At 38.2% G+C, this 21985-nt stretch overlaps 2 protein-coding genes across 2 annotated transcripts; both read right to left on the bottom strand.

Annotated features, from left to right (window-relative positions):
• Positions 1-80: 80 nt before the first annotated feature.
• On the bottom strand, positions 81-2992 carry LOC124631872. The gene is made up of 9 exons (XM_047166507.1): positions 2970-2992; positions 2438-2696; positions 2249-2359; positions 1940-2175; positions 1432-1692; positions 1091-1193; positions 924-1019; positions 587-742; positions 81-218 (listed from the first exon to the last, which is right to left on the bottom strand). The coding sequence occupies exons 1-9, from the start codon at positions 2990-2992 to the stop codon at positions 171-173; spliced, it is 1293 nt and encodes a 430-aa protein (XP_047022463.1). The 3' UTR covers positions 81-170.
• A 403-nt stretch (positions 2993-3395) lies between these two features.
• Positions 3396-20947, bottom strand: LOC124631870 (exosome complex exonuclease RRP44). The gene is made up of 15 exons (XM_047166502.1): positions 20734-20947; positions 20327-20655; positions 19930-20126; positions 11064-11290; positions 10498-10780; positions 9393-9563; positions 8396-8511; positions 7382-7637; positions 6996-7120; positions 6492-6662; positions 5850-6056; positions 5215-5435; positions 4572-4740; positions 4080-4220; positions 3396-3704 (listed from the first exon to the last, which is right to left on the bottom strand). Exons 1-15 carry the CDS (start codon positions 20785-20787, stop codon positions 3450-3452), a joined length of 2922 nt encoding a protein of 973 aa, XP_047022458.1. The 5' UTR covers positions 20788-20947; the 3' UTR covers positions 3396-3449.
• Positions 20948-21985: the final 1038 nt, after the last annotated feature.

The following is a 21985-nucleotide window of genomic DNA, read 5'->3' as shown; positions in this document are numbered from 1 at the left end:
CAACGCCATTGCAAAGTTACGTCGTCAGTTCAATCGCGACGTGTCAGGAACGCATTCTCTGAATGGCCGAACTATAATTACTAAAGCCGTACGTCATTCATAATACGATAAATAAATAAATAAGCATTCTTATTTAAGCTTGATGGTACGCAATTACACGGGGTAAACATTTAGAACGTGCGTAGAAAGGCGAAGTACGAAAACGACGTTTTCAAGATCTGAAAACGAAAAGTAGTCATTTAATTTTCTCAATCTGATACCCTATTTTTGTATTTTATTTTTTAAAGACAGCCTTACTCATAAAAATCATCTAATCATCTTCTCTCTATCATCTAAGCATCATTTTAACGAATTACCTACTAAAAGCCTTAAGTAGTGATTAAATATTTGGGTTCATTATTTAAGACATGTTTAAATAACGTTTGTAAGAATATTTCTTAAACAGCCCTTAAGTATATTACTTATTAACTTATTATTTAATTCACGTTTATAAGTAAGGCTGATAAGGTTTAATATAGTTTACATATTTGCTTAAAAATGTACACAAAATAAATTAGAATAAAGAATTCTATTTTGTATATCTTACCGAAGCCATAGTAGTGACTCCCACATCCACCAACCCGCCAGCCTTCACGTGAATAGGTTCCTGAACCTTTATGAGGAAAATCAGGACAGTCCTGCGATTTTTGGTGTCCATGTACTCCCATGGCACTTTGTACACCGCATCTTTTAGTTTTTCACTCTGAAAGATACAAATGGCATGAAACAGCTACCTAAATGACGAACCGCCTTTAGAATACCTAGATGAAATTAGTGATATAAAATTATCTAATATTTTCAAAATAAAAAAATGAAAGAGCATCACCAAATACTTCAGATAAAATCATGTAATCTAAGAAATCTATAAAAAAAGTTATTATTACCATAGTACCGATAGTTTCAAAAATTATTGACAACAGAACCAGTTCTCCAAACATAATAATGGTAAGCGGCAAGTAACGTGTCAAGGCTGCAGCAGTCTGAAAACAATTGGGATACAATTAGGTAGACATTCAGGCGCTAGAGACAACAGTAAGTAGATATTTCTCACCATCTGAGAACATTCGAGAAGCAGCAAGCACCCGGTAATTTGATGGAAAGAGTAGTAAATGAAGAGCGCCATTCCGAATGCGTCTGACATGTTGTTTGTGAAACTGAAAGTATGTCGACAAAAGATTTAGGTACGCATTTTAGGTACTATGTAGAAACAAAAAACTATAAAACTTCCTTTGTTGACAACTTAATTTTCGAGGATGCTAATGAAGAAAATATTTTGACGCGCAGGGAGATCTCGACTTAAGCTTCCATTCATTACCATCCGTTTTCAAAAGTCGTGGTAATAGCACGGATGAATCCCCCAATTCCAGCATAAACTTAAATCATAATACTAACTTGACAATAAGCATGTGGTACTGTATGCAATCCCTCAGCAACACGGCAACTTCTTCGAGCTCTGATTGTGAATACATCTCAGAGCCCACAGTCCTGCCGCTTCTTTCTTCTCCTTCAGCATCCACGACCTCGGACGCAGGTCGGGGAAAATGCTCCAAGTTATAAATGAGAATTTTGAAATGCCCCCAAAGATTGAAGATCATGAGACAGAGGAATAGGTCAAACATCGATACACTGCTTCCACATAGAATTGTGCCATACCTACAATTTTTTTTTAGGTAAATTAAATAAATAATAAAAATAAATAAATGTTTATTCACAAAATTGAATAAGTTAGAAGTATATATGTATAGTTTCTAAACAACCTGTATTGAAGAAGTTATATTAAAATCCACAGCTTCATACAACGGCCAATTTTGTACCTATTGCATCTGATTTGTCAAAAAAAGTGCGCATTTACTTTTCCATATAGACCCTACGTTGAATTAATATACAAATTGAACTTTACCATCCACTGAGCGTAGCCGCAAGATAACCATTGAAATTAGTCTCAAAGTTCCAAGGATAAAGACAAGAAATGGCTTGCTCATACGTCGTATTCTCCAAATTGTCAAACGAAGCAAATCTTCCTGCACTGTAGTTGTTATACATTGGTATTAAATTAAACATACAGGCAGCTATGAACAGCAAAACACTTAAATATACCGCGGAGATGAATGATATTTTGTGCACTGTTATGTGTATCTGAAATATAAAGTTTTACATTCAGACTTACTATGAATAATCCTTATTCGTAAGCCTCTAGAGTGGGACTTACCTTCATAGCAAAATCTGACTTTTCTTTGAAGTAAAACAAGTGTATTTTTTGAATGAATATTTTCGCTACCTCTCTATATTTTTGAGATAGACACAGGGTGAAGGCTCTTGACTGAAAAATGAACAATTTAAGTAAACCTTATATTTATATCATATAATATCTATCTATAATTTAGTTAAAAACACTTACCGTAGACAGCATATTCATCAGTAAAACAATATACAACTGTCCCAGCTCCAGAAAATCGAATCTGTGGAAGTTTTTCTTCAAGTATGCGATCCCTAGGGCCAAGTACACAAGTGATAGTATAGTATTGTAGTACGCATGGCCCATGCCCTCGATCCTGAGGGTTTTCTCACCGAGAGCCTTGCCTGGCCAGCCACTTATAATGCGAAGGACAAAACGAAGCACTTTCATATATTTGTAGTCCATAGGACCGGTAATGCCTCTGAAATAAGTTATTTATCTGTACTAATGTAAATAACCAAATCCGTGGGTTCCAAATCTACTCGACGGATTTTAAAAATCGAAAATTAAGTGTTGGGAAGCTGCATTATTCCTGAGTAGGCTATATTTTATCCGGGAACGGGTAGTAGATCCCAAGGGACGCAAAAGTAACCATGGGAAAACAACTATATTTTATATCAGCATGCTATCAGTGTCTCTTTTTGTTCAAAATTCAAGTTAATTTGTGTCTTAATTGAAAGTTCTATCTACTCACGTTACAGCATTGCCGGCATACATTTTGAGGCCGTTTTATATCAGCTGTCGTCTCTAACATAAGAAGTCCACAAGTGCTTTCGACAGAAAAGTCTGAGAAAATTGTTATACATAACTTTTTATATTAAAATGAAATAATAAATTATAGTTATCGATGTCCTCGAAAATACTCATTATAAGCCTGACACCTATCAATTAGAGTCGGAAAGAGAATAAAATATAAGCTCGATAATTTTGCACACTTGTCGATTCGCAATGTAAGACGTAGAAAATAACAACTAATAACTATTATTATGAGGAACACAATCCAAGGATTATTATTGCATAGAGATAATCCCTGGTTATGCCTAACTTTCCTGACCATAAAGTCTGAAGGAACTTCGAAATGATTTCTACTATTAAAAACAATAAAATAAAAACAGTTAAAAATAGTAGAAAAATATATTTATACTTATAAAGTAAACATAACGATTTTTCCACTTTATTTCTTTTTATATTTCTTTTTCGCACTTTTTACTGGTGTTTCTTCCTTTCTTTTCTTGGGGTCTTGGGGTTCCTTCTTAGACTCTTCGGTCTCCTCGGTCTCCATAATATCTACGCTGAACCCTGGTATGTGAGGCTTCACTAGTTCGAAAACTAATTTTCTGTGTTGTATGTTAGTGCTGTCTAAGCTTAGTCGTACCGTCAGCTCATCAAATGTCTTTAGTACAACGTCACCGCATTTTTGGATGTGTTCCTATGGACAAAATTAAGTTTTCTAAGAATATCTCCGAGTCATGAGTTTTATGTTACATAATGAAATTTCATCAATAGACAAATATATTTTAAACGAATAATCGGAAAAGTTGGATGAGAGATGAAATGCGAAATATTCGTAAAAATAATGCTGGTTCAGAACAGTTATACAAAGCCTAGTTTGGAAAAAAATATTTTCGGGTATAAAATCTCGAATAATAAATGTGATATTCGAGTGGGGAACGGGTCATTCTGCATAAGACGGCTATCAAAAATTCTCACGTGAAACAATTATTATATTTTAAACAGCTTGCATGCCTATCATGTACTCAATTGATTCAGAAAAATATGTAATTTTGACAAAATAAACACTTACCTCTTCATTATAAGTGAACTTGTCGGAGGGTAGGTACAGAGGTCCCTCGAGCCCGTACTTCGGTATGAGGACATGCACTGCGTTCCGTTTCACGGCTAACACGCTCGCCAACTCAACTTCTACGCGTTTGTTGAACAAGATCTGTGGAAGAATCACGAATTGTGAAACTTACAATATTTTTTTATGAGATAAAAAAAATTGTTTGATGTAAGACATTATTCTTTTAAATCAGAGATCACTGGGGATCTCAGACCAAAAATATGTTTCTCTCAAAACCGCGATACTACCTTTTACTCTGAGTAGATGGGGGCGAATATTTCAAAAGGTCTACTACTCATTATCTCAATTAAGAGTACGGAATATTTCTTGTTAGAGAGAACATAGAGAAACCGCAGATTAGGGAGACCACTACAGTTTCAAAGATTGATAATGTGATTGACAAGTATCAGATAACTATTATGTGGTATACCTATGAGTCCTAAGTATACATACATGCGTATTCATAGTAACAGAAGCCCGTCCGGCGTACTGCGCCTGGCGGTGTCGGTAGTTGAGGTTGTCGCACAGCGCGGCCGCGCGGCGCGTGTGGAGCAGCGTGGCGTGGGTGACGTCGCAGCCGATGCTCGCGGCCAGGAGACGGTGGACTATCACGTCCGCGTAACTGGGGAGCAAGGTATACTGTTAGATTTGATATTGTAATGCTCGAGTTAAGGATGAACCATGTGTTTGACTGATATATTATCCTATCAGAATTTGGACATTTACCAAATTTACCGGTAACTAGACAAATTACCACATCCATTGACACAAAGATTTTGGACGCCTAATTATTTGCCTAATTACTGGTTAAGTTTTCATACTTCATCAAAGCGAATTGGTAATTTCGAACAGACTAGCTGCATATAGGTACATGGAATACATTTCTATACTTCTCTTGAGCCGTAGGCCGATTAGAATATTGTATGCGTCAGACGCAAGTAGTTTATTCGCCGAGCGCATCTTTTGTATACCTCGAAAATGTAGGTACCAATATTTTTTTGTTAAAATCTATTACACTGTTTCAGTCATCCATTCCTAACAATTTAACCAACTAGTTACACAGATCGTCCATGTAAAAAATCTTAAATAAACTCACCGTCTAATAGGCGAAGTGAAATGCGTATAAATAGGACAGGCCAGTCCATAATGATAATACTCTTCGAAAGTCTTGCTGCCACTGGAGAAGTACTGCGCTTGCTGCATACAGCGGGTCGCCATTATACGCAGTAGCGTGTTGAAGAACGGCCGGCCCGGGATCACTGCCTCGTCCAGGGATTTGGAAAAGGCCTTGTTTGTTGATACGTCTAGGTCGAAACCCTGGGAAATAAAAAAAAAATATGGTTAAATGTTGAAATTCACTATGTGTCACCGTGGCGCCATCTATATTTCATCATCAGCCTTTTTCGATCCACGGCTGGGCACAGGCACACACTTTTCTTTACATAGAGAAGGATTGAGCGTTAATCACCACGCTTGCTCAATGCGGGTTGGTGATTTCAGACTTTATATTCCAGGTTTCCTTCACATTTCATCACCCTTTGGTGTCCAAGATATACTAAGAAATTGCATTAAAACTTGGAACAATTGCATTTGTACTTGCCTGATCCAGAATCATTTTTCGAGCAGTGATTGATTGATGATTACAATCAATCAAAATCTTTATGTGCCAACATGTTTCGCCAACATGTTTTTATGTGAAATTCTCACATAAACCTCACACATACTTCTCACCTGTTGTTTAGTGGCTTTGAGGAAGGTAGTGAAGTTAGAAGGCGGCGGTGCTGGATGTCTCCTCAGCAGGGCACACTGCGGGAACTCGGCCGCAAGTTTCTCTGCCACGCTAATGTTAGCTAGCAACATGAACTCTTCTACCATCGAGTTTGTGTCTAGAATCTTCTTAGCTGCTACCTCTACGGGATCGTGGGTTTCTGAGTCCATCTGGAGAATTTCAATTTGGTTATATGGTGATTACCTATTGTTAAAAAGATGATGTCTGAAAACTATATGGAAACTGGCTGCCATGGAATTTGATCATGTTGAACATTTCGAGCATGAATGTGGACGAATATAGAGGTAATAACGACCAAAGAAACGATGGATGGATTTTGTGAAAACTCCAGAATCTACTTTTTTAGCAAACTGGTTAATAAATCTATCTAAACATTTTTACGTCCCCATGTTAAAAGATCGACGATATTATTTGATGACAATAAAGTTCATTTCTCACATATAACCTTCACAAATATTGCCGAGACCCACCCGGAAAAAATAATATTATTCAAATAAGGACATTAAGATGTTGGCTTTAGATAAACTATACATTGGCAACATGATAGTTTTCTAATTTATAAAGCTAATCTTAACGCCACATACCTGGAACCTTATTTCAGGCGACGACAGCGACAAGGCTCCGTTGTCCATACGTTTCTTATTAAGTTTCTTGGCGAGCGCGTTGAGTATCCGCAGCGACGATACAATGGCGTCATTACGGGATTTGTCGTCAATCGCTATCTGTGCCTCTTCGTATGTCATCGCTGATGCTGACTGGGAGAATAAAAAAAATAAACCATTTGTTAAGGTTAGGTACAAAAAGGTTTGATGCAAAAAATTCACTATTATTTTTGGTGAAGCTTGTAAATAAGCTTGACAGGAAAAATATAACTACCACAATTTTTTTGAAAAGTAACAGTACTGTTTCGGTTTTAAGATGTCTAATTTAGGACTTTTGAGACATTAAAATTCAAGTATTTTCTATTATTCTCATCAGCGATGCTAGGTTATGTATGACCTGTTTTAGAGATAATCAGTCGAATAATAATCAACGTTTTATATTCCTATAATTATGAATAGCAAAGTAAACAACATGTAGGTACTTACTTTAATCACACTTTTATGGAACTTTGTGCTGAGAATGTTGGCATTCTCATCGACCTCCCACACGCAGGAGAACGCTAGTCGCTCTTCGCCGCCTCGTAGCGAACATAAGTTAGAACTTAGCAGATCTGAAACAAGAATAAAAAAATAAGAAGACATATACATACATAGTATTAATAAATTAGTAAATAATAATAATTTTATATTATTTCAACGGACAATAGTTGGTGCCTAAAAAGAAAATATTACATTAAATTACTTTGGAACTATATTAATCCATCTTCCCAATAAATAAACAGTGTTTGATCGCACAAAGTACATGACGTAAGTAATATGAACACCCACTCTCATATAATACGGTAGAAGTTAGATATTGTCTAGAACAATACCTGGGACCATGTCAATCCTCCTTCCCACTAAATAAACAGTAGTAGATCTGCTAGCAGCCTCCTTGTCTAACGCGGTGTTTGGTCGCACGAAGTAAGTGACGTCGGCAATATGAACGCCCACTTCGTAACGCTTGAGTCCGTCGCTGGTCTTCCCGGGAAGGGCTTTAGCGTGTAATGCATCGTCTATGTCCGTGCAGCCAGGAGGGTCCACGGAACAAATGCATTCGTTGCGTAGGTCCACACGTTTCTTTATTTCCTGTAAATAATGGTATTAATTAATGTCTTCTTAAAAACTAGTGTGAAACTTCAAATTTTGGATAACTCGAAATCTATGCTTATCGACACTAATATTATTACAGCTGAAGAGTTTATTTGTGATCGCGTTAATGTCATCAGGTTAAAATTGAACAATTATTTTATTGTTAGATAACCCATTTATCAAAGAAAATTATAGGCTACTTTTTATCCGGGAATAGTTTATAGTAGAAAAGTCGTGGTGGCCTAGTGGGCAAAGAACCAACCTCTCGAGTATGAGGGCGCGGGTTCGATTCCAGGTCAGGCAAGTACCAATGCAACTTTTCTAAGTTTGTATGTACTTTCTAAGTATACCTTAGACACCAATGACTGTGTTTCGGATGGCACGTTAAACTGTAGGGCCCGGCTGTCATTGAACATCCTTGGCAGTCGTTACGGGTAGTCAGAAGCCAGTAAGTCTGACACCAGTCTAATCAAGGGGTATCGGGTTGCCCGGGTAACTGGGTTGAGGAGGTCAGATAGGCAGTCGCTTCTTGTAAAGCACTGGTACTCAGCTGAATCCGGTTAGACTGGAAGCCGACCCCAACATAGTTTGGGAAAAGGCTCGGAGGATGATGATGAGTTTCCACGGGACGTGAGTGCAACTCTGGAGTAAGCAAGTACTCAAAAAAAAGTATTAATTACGCCTCTGAAATGAAGCAATTAGAAAACGATATTGACTTTGACTTGGCTTTGATTGACAATGGATAAAATTCTTACCTCCTCAGGTATGGTCCAGTCGTCGGGCGGCAGACACGCTATGACGGCCTCACTAAAGCGAGCGTGAGGCACGTCGTGTTCCAACAATATCACTTCATTCTCCGCGTTCTTGTCACCTAAACAGAAGTAACAAATGAAAATAATTGTAGGCAGGGGCAGATCTAGCGCTTAAAAAACGTTGTAGGCACGTCCATTAGATATGGCTGAAAATATAAAGAAAGCCGTTCCCCGCGGTATTACCCGCGCCCGGTGTATTTTTTGCCGCTCTGGTACATGGTGTGCAGTAGCGTCTACCTACACTTGGTATTGGTATACTCATATAAGTTATGCTACCCTGGTACATGGTGAGCAGTTGCATCGAAATTTCGTTTTTGGTATACTTTACTAAGGTGAATTATGCTGTCCTAGTACTTTACTTTTGTGGTTCTGCGGCATTCCGTAAGTTGGTTTTTGTCTAATCACTCCCGTCCCGGGAATCTTACTCGCAATCTTTTTTTCCTTATTTGCTCACCGTTTAGACCTACCCTGGACTACGACAAACATTTTAAAACTAAAATCAGCTCAATCGGCCCAGCCGCTCGAGTTTTAGCGAGACTAACGAACAGCAATTCATTTTTATATATATAGATACATAAAGGCTTTTGGGACTTTTCATAAAAAATGTAAATTTTTAAAAATGCCTAGTTTTTCATTTCCATCGTATAGAATACCTAAAAATAAGACGAAAACCATCTGGGCACCTTTTGCCTAGGACTAACGGTTCGCCTGAAAATGAGCACTGAAGGTAATTCTAAACCAAAGCAAAGTCGACGGAGCCCCGCTACAGCGGGGCTCCTACTTCTGGGTGGTTTGTGGTGGTCACTCTAACCGGATTAGCTTCGAAACACACGAAATTAGACAGAGGAATAAAACACTCAAATAACTTTCCAATACTGAACAAAATTCTGTTGAAGGTATAAAACACTGAAATAACTTTGGAGTCCAGAAAACAACTTACCAATAGGTCCAAGAGCTCTGACAAAATGTCCTAACGGGTACCGACTGTTTCTAGGCCAGGAATCTAACGCAACAAGTATGCGTTGCTTTGCTAACACTTCGCTCTGTCGCGTCTCTATGCGCACGCGCGGGATGCACTTCTCGGCCGGCGTGAATAGGTGACGAGTTGCTCCTGGGGAAAATAAGGTTTTCTTTAAGGATGTTGGAATGATTATATGAATACCATTTATTTACAACTACTTCCGCGCGACCCGAGATAACTGCTTCCCGTAGCCGGATGGTGACAAAAACTATCCTATGTCCTTCTCCTGGCTCTAAACTACCTCCCTGCCAATTCAGCTAAATCAGTTCAGCCGTTCTTGAATTATAAGTGGAGTAACGAACACGACTTTCTTTTATATATACAGGGTGTGTCGTTCACAATCACATTAAATCTTATCACACATACTTTATGGTGTTCTATGCCGAATTGTAAAAAAAATAACCTAATCCATTCAGTGGTTTAACCACAGGAGTCATTTTTCGTTTTTCTAATTTACAACATCATGGGTAAAGTAGAGATAAAGTTAGGAGTATTGAATCTTTTGATCAGTTGACAGCTGTCAGTCTTCAAGGGAGAGTTTCAGTTGTTTGTAATGACTGACTTTTATATGGTGTTCTAATTTTCACACATTTTTATTATATTTACTTTGTTTGAAAAATTATTTTTTTTATTTTTACGTATTTTTCTTTTTCCTCTGTGTTAATCGACATATAATAACCAGTATATTAACGCATTTCATTTAATGTGATTGTGAACGACACACCCGATATAAGATAGTAGTGGGCGGAACATTGTTTGAATCTGAATGCAATTTTTTAAAAGGAAGACCATATTTGAGTTATTGGAAAGCAAGAACACGTAGGATGGTTCCTGGGTATCAAATAACTGAGGCAAATATCGCTTATTAGAAGGTAAGAATAGAGTTCTCTCTCAAATATAATATGTAGCTTAGAACACATTTATGAGAGACATTTTTGACACTGATACATTTGTTGTCAGATTAAGTATTTTCCGAGCACGTATTTAGTCAGAACTTACTAAGTTAAAATAATGAAACCATTACCTGGAAACTTGCTCGGCATCAAAATACCGCAATACTGTCTCCACTTCCTTCTAATAATCCCCACCACTTTGCCAGTGGGAGTAACTTCATCATCACTCTTGTCTACCGGTTCAGCAGTCTTTAATAACTCTTCTTCTTCTTCTAAATGATCACCAGGATCTTCTGCTTTGTCTTCTAGAACAATGTCACTGGGACGCCTCCATTCTTCTTCAGGGAATATTTCTACGGCTATTGAGTCACCGTCTACGGCTCTGTTTATGCCGATATGTCCTTGTAGTAGAATCTGTAAGTAGGAATATTTTATGTTTGATGTTTCAGTAAAAAAAGAAAAAGAAAGAAAGAAGATGTTGGTTTAATATAATTTAGATTAACTCTGTGTCAGTACATAGTCATAAATTATATGCAAAATAATTGTTGTTTCTAGCTTCAAGCAAATATAAGTATTTTGAAATGTTGTAATTTTTGAATTACATCGGAATTAACTGAGTATTAATGTTATTAACAGTTTCCCCAAGATCAATTCAAATTATCTACGATTACTTAAAAAAATTGTATGCAATACTTACAGGTTTCTCATATCCACTAATCACCGCAGTACCTTCCAAGAAATTATCTCTAGAAGCCCGGAATGTTCCTTGATGCAGTTTCCCACTTCTTATTCCCTCATGGACCTGGGATGGTGTCAAATGTGCTGGATAGAGAGCATCTTTAGAACACGTCTCTGGTATCACATTCTTTGATAACTTATCTGCAAGGCCTATGACACTGGAAATGTTCTCCACATAGTCTTTTACTGTAATCAAATAAAAATTGCATGTTTTAATAGAACAATAATATCTTGGATGTATGTTGCTGCTTCAAAACATTTAAAGGAAAATTTCTTCTGGTTATAATTCTAGGTAAAAATATGACTGTTTTGCATTAAGACAAAACAGGTATTATATGTAGAAGAAAACACAGCAATGATGTGAAGAAGCAGTCCTATGATTCTGTGAAAATGTCGAGAATATCAGTCATATCTGTATACAAATCGAGAATATCCTCCCAATTTCTGTCACCACAGGGCCATCTGTCATACTTTACCGCCAAATTTTCAACCGGCGCCATTGCAGTCTTCATCATCAGCAAGAACCTTGGCTCATTGCTGTGTTTTCTTCTACATATAATACCTGTTTTGTCTTAATGCAAAACAGTCATACTATATGTCTTCGAAAACACAGCAATGATGTGAAGACCTGTTTGATATCTGCTGGTGATCAGAAATTATAAAACACAAGAATGCAATGTGAGAGTAATATAATTTACTAGGTACTTCCTTATAACAAATTTTCTTATCACTCTCTTTGAACCATCTTTAACTTTCAATATTTGCTGGGAAAATGTTAAGAACAAAATCCAACCACACTATTAGTTTAAAATATTTATATTTTTCTTATCAAGAAACTCAAATTAAACAATTCAATATGAAAACAAAAAACATAACTTCCTTCTTAGGATTGATAAATAAAAATGCAGTTTAACTGCCACAAATTAACAAATAATTTTCAAACTTAAACACTTGAACTGTTCAGTCTTACTAATTGAGATCAAAATCACATTATCATAAATAATCAAATATAATCACTATTAATCACATTGTTTTAAAATTATTATAAAGTAGACCAGGGACATCCTCACTGACAGGTTTATTTATATTTCTACAATAATATTTAGAAAAGGTTTCCACACACTTCCAGTTTCCTCTTTCTAATATCTCCTGTATAGGCCTATTGTCTAGCCATCCCCTGGAGGCCACTACTGACCTTATGCTGCCTGGAGAGTAGCCATCTATCTGTGCCAATTTGAAGGCTGACCTCACCCATCCTGAGATCATGGTCTTAGAGGCAGGCTTTGTATCACCGGTGATTGATATAAAAAGGGAATTAACATTTGTAGTTTGATTGCGTCTAGTCTCTGAAATCTTGACTAACTTCTTAACGTTAGTGACTGGGCAAAGCTTAGAATCTTGGTGCTTCATGAGAAGCCAGCCTGATTGTCTATGAGAACTTGTGTCTGTTTTTGAGCCAAATTTTGGCCAGAATGTTACTGTGTCCTCAGTTTCAGCATATCCTTGATCACCAAGCTCCAAAAGTGTAAGATCATGCAACCTTCGGCCAGATGCAAGTAAAAGAATCAATGCAGTGTGTCTGCTTTGATAAAAAAGAGTGTCTGGAAATTCTGAAGACTTTAACCACTCATACAATATTTTAACATCCCATACTGGTAGTTTTGCTGGGCGTGGTTTAGCTAGACTCACTGCCTTTAAAACCTGCTGAACGAAAAAATTTTTGGCCAAGTTCTCAACGCTAGGTGCACAGTAAGTTGAGACAGCAGACTTGTGCAACATTACCGTGCTGTATGCAAAACCTTTCTCTAAGTATAAATTAGCTAAAAATCTGGCTAGGTCCTTGCCCTCTGGGCACTTATTATCCACTCCATGGGATTCACACCAAAGTATCCATCTTTTTAAAGGTGCACTATACGTATTAATAGTGGAGGGGCGCCAGCTACTTCTCAACAATCTTTGTTCGTCTCTGCTCCAGTCCTTTACTTGATCTCCCCACCCCCAATTTTCCAAGCCTGAAGTACTAGCTTGTCCACTGACGGTGGAGGTAGTCCCGTCGTCCTGTCCAGCAGCACCTCCCTCAGGTTCTCTATGGGCAGTGGGGGTACTTGCGCGCGTGTCTTCAGGTCGGGAAACCAAAAGCACTGGGTCCACTGTGGCGCTATCACAATGTATGTCCCTCTTGCCTTGTTCAGATGTGCCAGAACCCTGGGCATCATGCTTGGAGGTGGAAATACCCAAGCTGTCTGAAAGTCCCAAGTTTGGCTGAAGGCGTCGCAGAACTCTGCGGAGCCATCCCTTGAGTCTAGACTGACATACCTTGAAACTACTGCCGTGTCTCTTGTAGCAAAGAGATCTATTTCTGGAACCCCCCATTGTCTGAACACTGCCTCCGTGGCTGGTGGCAGCAGGTGCCACTCGGGTACTGACTTTCCCCTTGACAGGCAATCTGCAATGCCGTTTAGGTTTCCTGGCAGGTGGTACGCTGTCATCGTTATGTTCAGCCGACAAGTCAACTCTAACAACTGGGTTGTTAGGCCTAACAGCTTCAAGGACCGAGTCCCGCCCTGATTCCTTATGTATGCTACTAGAGTCCGATTGTCGGTCTGAACCAAAATGTGGGCATTCTGTAACAATGACCTGTGACCTTATTACCGCATAAACGGCATACATATCTCTTTTAGGTTCGAGTGCCAGGCTTTTTGGTTCGTGGCCCATTTGCCTGAGAGATACTTGCTGTTTAGACTTGCTCCCCAGCCCGCATCCGCTGCGTCTGTGGTCAAGAAATGCGTTACCTCTTTCTTGAGTAACGGGTTTGGACAGCCCTCTACTGCTTCCAACCACCACCGGAAGTCCTCTCGCACTCCGGAACTCAATTTTCTCTTCTGGTTTCTCCGGGAGAACTTTCTCAGGAAGAGTTGGGCCTTTCGACAGTGAAGACGGCCCTGGGGAATCGCATAGTTGGCGAAATTTAGTTTTCCCAACACGCTTTGCAACTCTCTTAACGAGCAGTTGTCCCACTTTAATAGCTTTGTCAGGGAGGCTTTTATTCCTTCTACTTTTCTGATGGGCAAGGCGATTGTTAGGTACTGAGTATCCCAGACCAGGCCCAAGTATTCCAACCTGTGTGTTGGTTCCGTCACCGACTTCTGGTAATTCACGTGCCATCCCAAAGACTCCAAGACGGCCAACGTTTCCGCAACTTGTGCCATTAACTTGGATCTGTCCTGACAAGCTAGGAGGAAGTCGTCCAAATAGACCAAAAGACGAATGCCTCGATTCCTGAGGATCTCTGCCACCCAGTTTGAGACTGCCGCAAATACACGGGGCGCCGATGATAGGCCAAATGGCAGAGCAGTTAACTAGAGAATTTCTCCATTGTAAACAACCCTCAAAAACCGTCTGTGAGTCTCCGCGACACACAAATGGAAATAGGCTTGGTGAAGATCTATCTTCACTAGCCAGTCGTTTGCTTGAAGAAAGGTAACTATGTCTAATTGCGAAATTAGGTAAAAATGCTTTGTGGCTATGTACCTGTTCAAAGCCTTGAGGTCGAAGATGGGTCTCAATCCCCCATCCGCCTTCTTTATTAAAAACATTTTGGAGAAGAAACCGGGATCCACCACTGCTGGCTTCTCCAGGATGCCCTGCATCTTTAAATCCTGAATCACTCTTGTCATTTCCAGGGAAACTTTGGTGGCTATACACTTTAAAAAGTTCTGACCGGGATATGTCAGGGGAGGTTTGCTTCTGAATGGCAAGCGGTAATTGGCTATAGTGTTTAAATTGAACTGGTTTGCTCCCAACTGAGCCCATCTCTCTGTGGAGAATTTAAGGCAACCTCCTCTGAACACCCGGTGAGAGTCATTCTTCTTTAGATCTGGTGGACTTATCGTTATTGGCTGTGTTAGTGGAACGTTGACGAAAGGGCCGGTTTTTATTAGAAGTATGCTTAAATTTCTTATCAAACTTTTTAGACTTATTTTTAAAATTAATTTTTCTATTTTGAAAGGGCTCGCCCCGCTCTGTAACTTTCCTTTCCTTGAGGTAGGTTGGAGTATTCAGCCAGACCTGAGACCCTCCGAGGGACTGTATAATAGGCTGTAGTGCCTCTCTGCTAAATAAATGTTCAGCACTAGGTGGAACATTCCTCAATGTGTTCCTAAGGTTCGTATTTGAAAGGACAATGGGCGATTCCGGTCCAAATTTCCACCACGATCGAGACCTATATGGCTAGATAGCCCGTTAAATGTAGAACATTTTTTGTTATGAAAGTAAAAAAAAATACAATGCCAGAAAAAAGTTATAGCAAAATCAAATACAACATTTTACAGATTTTTTCAATTTCATTTTTTCAATTACTTTTCGTGATGTTCGGTTTTCGTACTTTCTGTAACTTCTGACAAAATAGAATTGTTCATTATTAGAGAGAAGACACCACCAGTTACCGCTGGAACCAGGAACCGCTGAGTATATTCAAGCACTTCTGGCGCCTCAATTGGTTAGTGATTCGTACATACATCGGGCAAAAATATGGGCTGTTTATTTGCAAATGTGTCTTACTCATGTTAGTTTTAGATAAAGTGCGGAAATGGAAGTGGAATAAAATAAAAAATTATAATGATAACATACAAAAACTAACGAAAATTAAGAATACATTTTTGGCTATAACTTTTTTTTGGCATTGTTTTTTTTTTACTTTCTTAGTACAAGTTACTCTAAATTAAGTGGACTATTTAATTATATAGGTCTCGTTCGTGGTGGACATTTGGACCAGACTTCATACATTCTTGCCCAATCTCCTTTCTTTCAAAATCCTGTCCCGCCTATCCTCAATAGATTCAGATCGTTTTCCACAAATAATTTGCATTGTGGTCTCTGAATTTTTATAACTCGAAGACCCAGGTCCAAAAATCTCTGACATTTTGTCCACCAATGACTTGGGGTTCAAATTAGTTGGATCCGCGCTAGCCCAATCTACAATATTCTGTAAACCCGATTTCAACAATAGGCATGATGACAAATTTTTAAATTCCTTTGTATAATGTAGGTATACGTCTATTTTATATGAAAAATTATTAATTTTAAGAAAATGCGAAGATTTTTTATCAAATAATTGCATTTTTCTCTGTCCACTTTGAATCCGGCGCGAAAACGCTTGTCAGCGTCATGGTGTCACTTGTGACGTCACGACTGAAATTACAAGACGCAAGTGAACAACGCTCGTGCGATAATTAAGTTTTTTGTGTTATTAAATATGAATTCGAAAGGGCATAGGTGTTGTGGGGTCAGTTATTTGTGTACGTTCCTCACAATACCTACAAAAATACGAAACAAGCGGCTTAAACTTGCAAGGCGAGATTCAAAAGCAATATTGCCCAGGGTACAACTTTATTTTTGTGAAGATCACTTTGATGTAAGTTATTACGTAGTTCTCTAGATTCTAGCATAGTTTATAATGTAAATAACTATTTCGAGGTTAGGTTTCATCTCTCATTGTTTTTTAATTAAACTAGTATACTTACATGGAAGTTTTAAGATTTCTAAATTCAGCTGAACAAAAATCTTTATTTGATGCCAAAAACTTTCCCAGCATTATGATATCAATTCTAGGCTGCATATCAATGCTAGCGCTGTTTGCATTGATAAATCCGGGCTCCATAACTCGTGTTATAAACAACTAATTAATTAAAAACAAAGATCGCAGTGGAAGTTCACAATAACGAAATGTGACGTTCGCGCGCTTTCGCGCGAGTTGTTTTGAGAAATGACGTCACGAGCTCTGATTGGTGTTCAAGATATCATGGCGGATTGCCTTATTTCGTAATTTTATTTTATAAAAATACATATTAATCACATTATTAATAAAGAAAACAATGCGCGTTTTATATACCAAGCTTCAAGTTTAATTTAATAAATATATTATTTTAATGATTTTTGATTACTGTCATCATGCCTATTGTCTTTGCTCTAAGACTTTGTTAGATATACCAGCTAAAAACATTTCAGTAGCAGCTAAATAATCCTTATTCTTATTAAAGTGACACAACTCATCATTGACCATAAGACCTGTAAATCCTGGGGTTGCAAGGCAACCTTGCAAAGCTTGCTTGTATCTAATGCCCTTCTAAGCCTGCGAGTCAAATTGTTGCAGCTTATTTAACTCATTAAAGCTATCCTTATCACTAGGTGGAATATTTTTCTTACTGTCTATCTCGGTGTTTAAGGCACCCAAATTTAGAGAGAGCGACTCGGGCTGTGCCGGCAAAGTAATAAATTGTTCCGCACAACTGTCCTTAGCAGCAGAAGGCTGCGAGCTCGTTATTGTACTATTTGGCGCTGCCCTACCATTATAGCAGTAACCTGATTGATTCGAAAATTTGCCGATTTTTTTGCAGAATCGGTTTGACCTTGCCTGCAGCAACTATTTACGATCTGAGAAGCATGGCCCTAGGATGCACCGTTTCCGAGTTATGGGCCATTTTAATTTTTCGTATTTTTTGAAAATGGTTTATATTTACAAAATGGTAGTTCGGATGCGATTGTTTTCGGGAAAGAAATTGTTGCTTCACTCGAAAGCATCGTGTAAAAAAAAACCAGCAAAATTGAGAAAAAAAAAAAACAACATGAAAAATTTTCTAAGTGTCGGGCGTCGTTTCAGCTTTATTGTTAGGGGCGCTGGACTTAGTAAAATTTTCGGAAAAATTTTTTTTTGTCGAATTCGACCATTTTTATTTCAGCAACTGATTTAGTGACTCCTTAGAAAGCGTTTACGATCTGAGAAGCATTGTCCTCCGACGCACCGTTTCCGAGTTATGGGCCATTTTCATTTTTCGTATTTTTAGAAAATGGTTTATATTTCCAAAATGGTAGCTCGGATGAGATTATTTTCGGGAAACAAATTGTTGCTTCACTCGAAAGCCATGACACCGTGTAAAAAAACTCAGCAAAATTGAGAAAAAAAAAAACAACATGAAAAATTTTCTAAGTGTCGGGCGTCGTTTCAGCTTGAGTATTGTTAGGGGCGCAGGACTTAGTAAAATTTTTCATGTTGTTTTTTTTTTTCTCAATTTTGCTGGTTTTTTTACACAATGTCATGGCTTTTGAGTGGAGCAACAATTTCTTTCCCGAAAATAATCTCATCCGAGCTACCATTTTGGAAATATAAACCATTTTCTAAAAATACGAAAAATTAAAATGGCCCATAACTCGGAAACGGTGCGTCCTAGGACCATGCTTCTCAGATCGTAAATGGTTACTGCAGGCAAGGTCAAACCGATTCTGCAAAAAAATCGGCAAGTTTTCGAAAAAAAAAATACGAAAATTTTAGTCCCAAATTTTTTTTTTTTTTGGTTTTCTTTGCTGCTCATAGTGCCCCTAAGCGTATACTCCAACTCCTACAACTCCGCCCCTAAGACGACCCACTGACCAATTAGACAAATACGCCATTTGCGACATCAAAGTATCAACACGAGGATCGGTACGGACATGTTTAGACTTGTACTTACGGTTCCTCGCCGACGCACGAGAACGCTTATTAGGCAAGGGCGAAGCCGTGCCCTCCTCAAACTCCGAGGATGAGGAGGAACTACTTTCCAACGCCCTCGAGCTTGTCGACGACGATTGCCCTCCATCCGGAGCGGCCGCGTCTCGCTCGCGGTTCTCGCACGTATTACTCACCGAGTCCATTTTATTATATACACTGCCGTGTTTTCTAAAATAAAAGCACTGAAAAACTCACTTTTCCTAGGCTAAAAGCACTAGGAACAAAACTTTTTGCAGTGGACAAAAATTTTTTCATGCGTTTTGAACGAATCACAAGAATGCAATGGCGCCGGTTGAAAATTTGGCGGTAAAGTATGATGGCTGATTTACATTGAGTCAGTAACTGACGTCAGTCCACTGACAAGTCAGTGCTGACCCGGCACTGCCATCGTGTAAATTGGTTTGAAGTCAGTACAGTACTACTGACGGAACACTGACACTACACTGACTTCGTGTAAATTGCACGCGTCAGTTTTCGGCGCCTACACTGACGTCAGTTACTGACTCAATATAAATCAGCCTTGATGGCTGATTTACATTGAGTCAGTAACTTAGTGGACTGACGTCAGTTACTGACTCAATATAAATCAGCCTTGATGGCTGATTTACATTGAGTCAGCCTTGATGGCTGATTTACATTGAGTCAGTAACTGACGTCAGTCCACTAACAAGTCAGTGCTGACCCGGCACTGCCATCTCGTAAATTGATTTGAAGTCAGTACAGTACTACTGACGAAACACTGACACTACACTGACTTCGTGTAAATAGCACGCGTCAGTTTTCGGCGCCTACACTGACGTCAGTTACTGACTCAATGTAAATCAGCCTTGACAGATAGCCCTGTGGTGACAGAAATTGGGAGGATATTCTCGATTTGTATACAGATATGACTGATATTCTCGATATTTTCACAGAATCATAGGACTGCTTCTTCACATCATTGCTGTGTTTTCGAAGACATATAATACTGTACTGGTACTGTAGTGAGCACTGTATCTCATATACAACCTCTTAAGTACTCAATTTAGGACTCCCCCATATATCAAACTTAATAATTGTGAATTTTTTTTCCACAACATTTTATAAGGGCTAGATCCACTTGTGCTCACTTCTGTAAATCATAAATTTTTCTATTAACCCCTTGTATGCCGGTGCGTAGACATACGCAAGACATAATTGATTTTCTATTGTTCTCTAATTAGCGGCATTCAAGAGGTTAACCTTAAAATTGTACCATTACACCCTCTTGGAAAGTCAAGAAAAAACTTTTCTTAAAACTTACTCGAACAGCAGATTATGCCTTCTTCCTGTGCAATTTTTCTGTTAATTTCATCGTCAGTAATGAGCACAATTTTAGGAACCTGGCCCACTGCACTGTTTACATTCAAGTGAGATTCATACCAAATTGCTGTTTTACGAATGGCTCGGTCATTGCGATCATTTTGTTTTTCACCTGGATCCCTTTCAATGTAGGTGTCCCTGGAACACAAAAATTGATCAATAGGTTGGACTCCTGTTGTACAATACTATTGCAATATTTTTTAAAGTAAAACACACATAATTAGAATAAAAAATATAGAACAGACGCTTCAGCAAACTTTTGAATCTTCAGGATAGATAATTTTATATTACACAATATTAACCAATCAAATGATTATATGTATTCTCAGTAAACTTACTTATGATGTTCATTAATAAACGAATAGAACTTCCTTCTCTTATTCTGTATAATCTCCAAAAGTCTCTGGTATATTGCAGTGTTCTGATGTTTCACTTCCTCCAGTACAGTCGTGAGTATGATCACGTTTGTCAACGCGTCTTCTTCTAGCACGTCTATCTGATGCAGCACTACATTTGTATCCAGGATCAAGTAATGAGGATAGTCGAACAACGCGCATATTGACTCCGGATTACTATCCAACACTATCTCATCATCTTTGTGGGGACATGTGTTGCAAGCACCAGACCCACACAACAAATCATCCCGTAAATAATGTTCCCGCACAATCTGAAATGTATTTCACACGTTTTTATACAAAATTTCAGTGTAAAAATATGAATATAAACATTGTAAATATAACCTCACTTTTATGATGTTACCGCGCTTTGTTTTGGTTAGAAATGTCTTTACAGTCCACATTGTATCGGTTTATTTGATCGAACAAGTTAAACTTTTGATAAATTGTGAGATGTTCATTTCATTTACACCATCTAATTTATAAGTTTGAACTTTTTGTTCATAATAAAACCACTTTAACCACACCGCAGTCATATATTTATCAAAAATTAACAATGTTTTTTTTTTTATTGCAACCCAATCCACAGATAATTAAAATCATGCTTTTGCTTTTCTTAAGGTACTCACCAGACGATTTATTAAATTGCTCAATATTACGAATTATGTTTTTCAGGGATTGGGAACTGAATTCAATTTTTGTTAAATTACCTACAAAGTATTATTTAATGAAAACCAAAATATTGATTCCATTGTTTACATACATTGAAGGAAATGAATGATGAGGTTTGTGAATGTTCAGTTTTCAATATTACGATATTTTTACTTGCATCATATCATCTCCCGAGCCTGTTCCCGACTATGGTAGGGTCGGCTTCCAGTCTAAATAGATGCAGCTGAGTACCAGTGTTTTATAAGTAGCGACTGCCTGTCTGAACTCCTCAACCCAGTTACCCGGGCAACCTGATACTCCTTGGTTAAACAGGCATCAGACTTACTGGCTTCTAGGGCCCGATAATAAGTTAATATTTTAATGTCAAAATCGAATAGAAATCGAATCGCAATATGATTGCAATAGCAGTTTTAACCATATCGGGCATTCTGCTACTAACATAAGACCAATCGTATTCCAACGACATTCGATTGGTTTGCGATTGCTCTGCTATTTTGGTGATTTTAGTCTATATCTATACGGTAGTTGCTCTACAATCATATTGCAATCATAAATCATTTGCAGACAAAATGATTCATTATTGAATGACAGAAAAGGATAAAAACGTTTATTTCAAAGAAAAAATAGTGGAATACCACATACGCTTCAATCGTAATCGAGTCGTGATTGGATCGCAGTCGAACGTGAATCGAATGACGCTTAAGTAAAATTAGGAGAATCGGGCCCCTGACTACCTCTACAGTTTCACATGCCATACGAAACTCAGTCATTGGCCATTGGTGTCCAAAATATACTTAGAAAGTACATAAAAACATAAAAAAGTTGCATTGGAACTTGCCTGACCTTGAAACCACGCCCTCACACTCGAAAAGTTGGCTCTTTACCCTCTAGGCCACCACGACTTCCTATGAATAAAAAAATGTATGAAAG

Source organism: Helicoverpa zea, chromosome 7 (genome assembly GCF_022581195.2).
Source record: "Helicoverpa zea isolate HzStark_Cry1AcR chromosome 7, ilHelZeax1.1, whole genome shotgun sequence".
NCBI classification, from domain to species: domain Eukaryota; kingdom Metazoa; phylum Arthropoda; class Insecta; order Lepidoptera; family Noctuidae; genus Helicoverpa; species Helicoverpa zea.
This window is presented reverse-complemented; position numbering and strand designations above follow the sequence as displayed.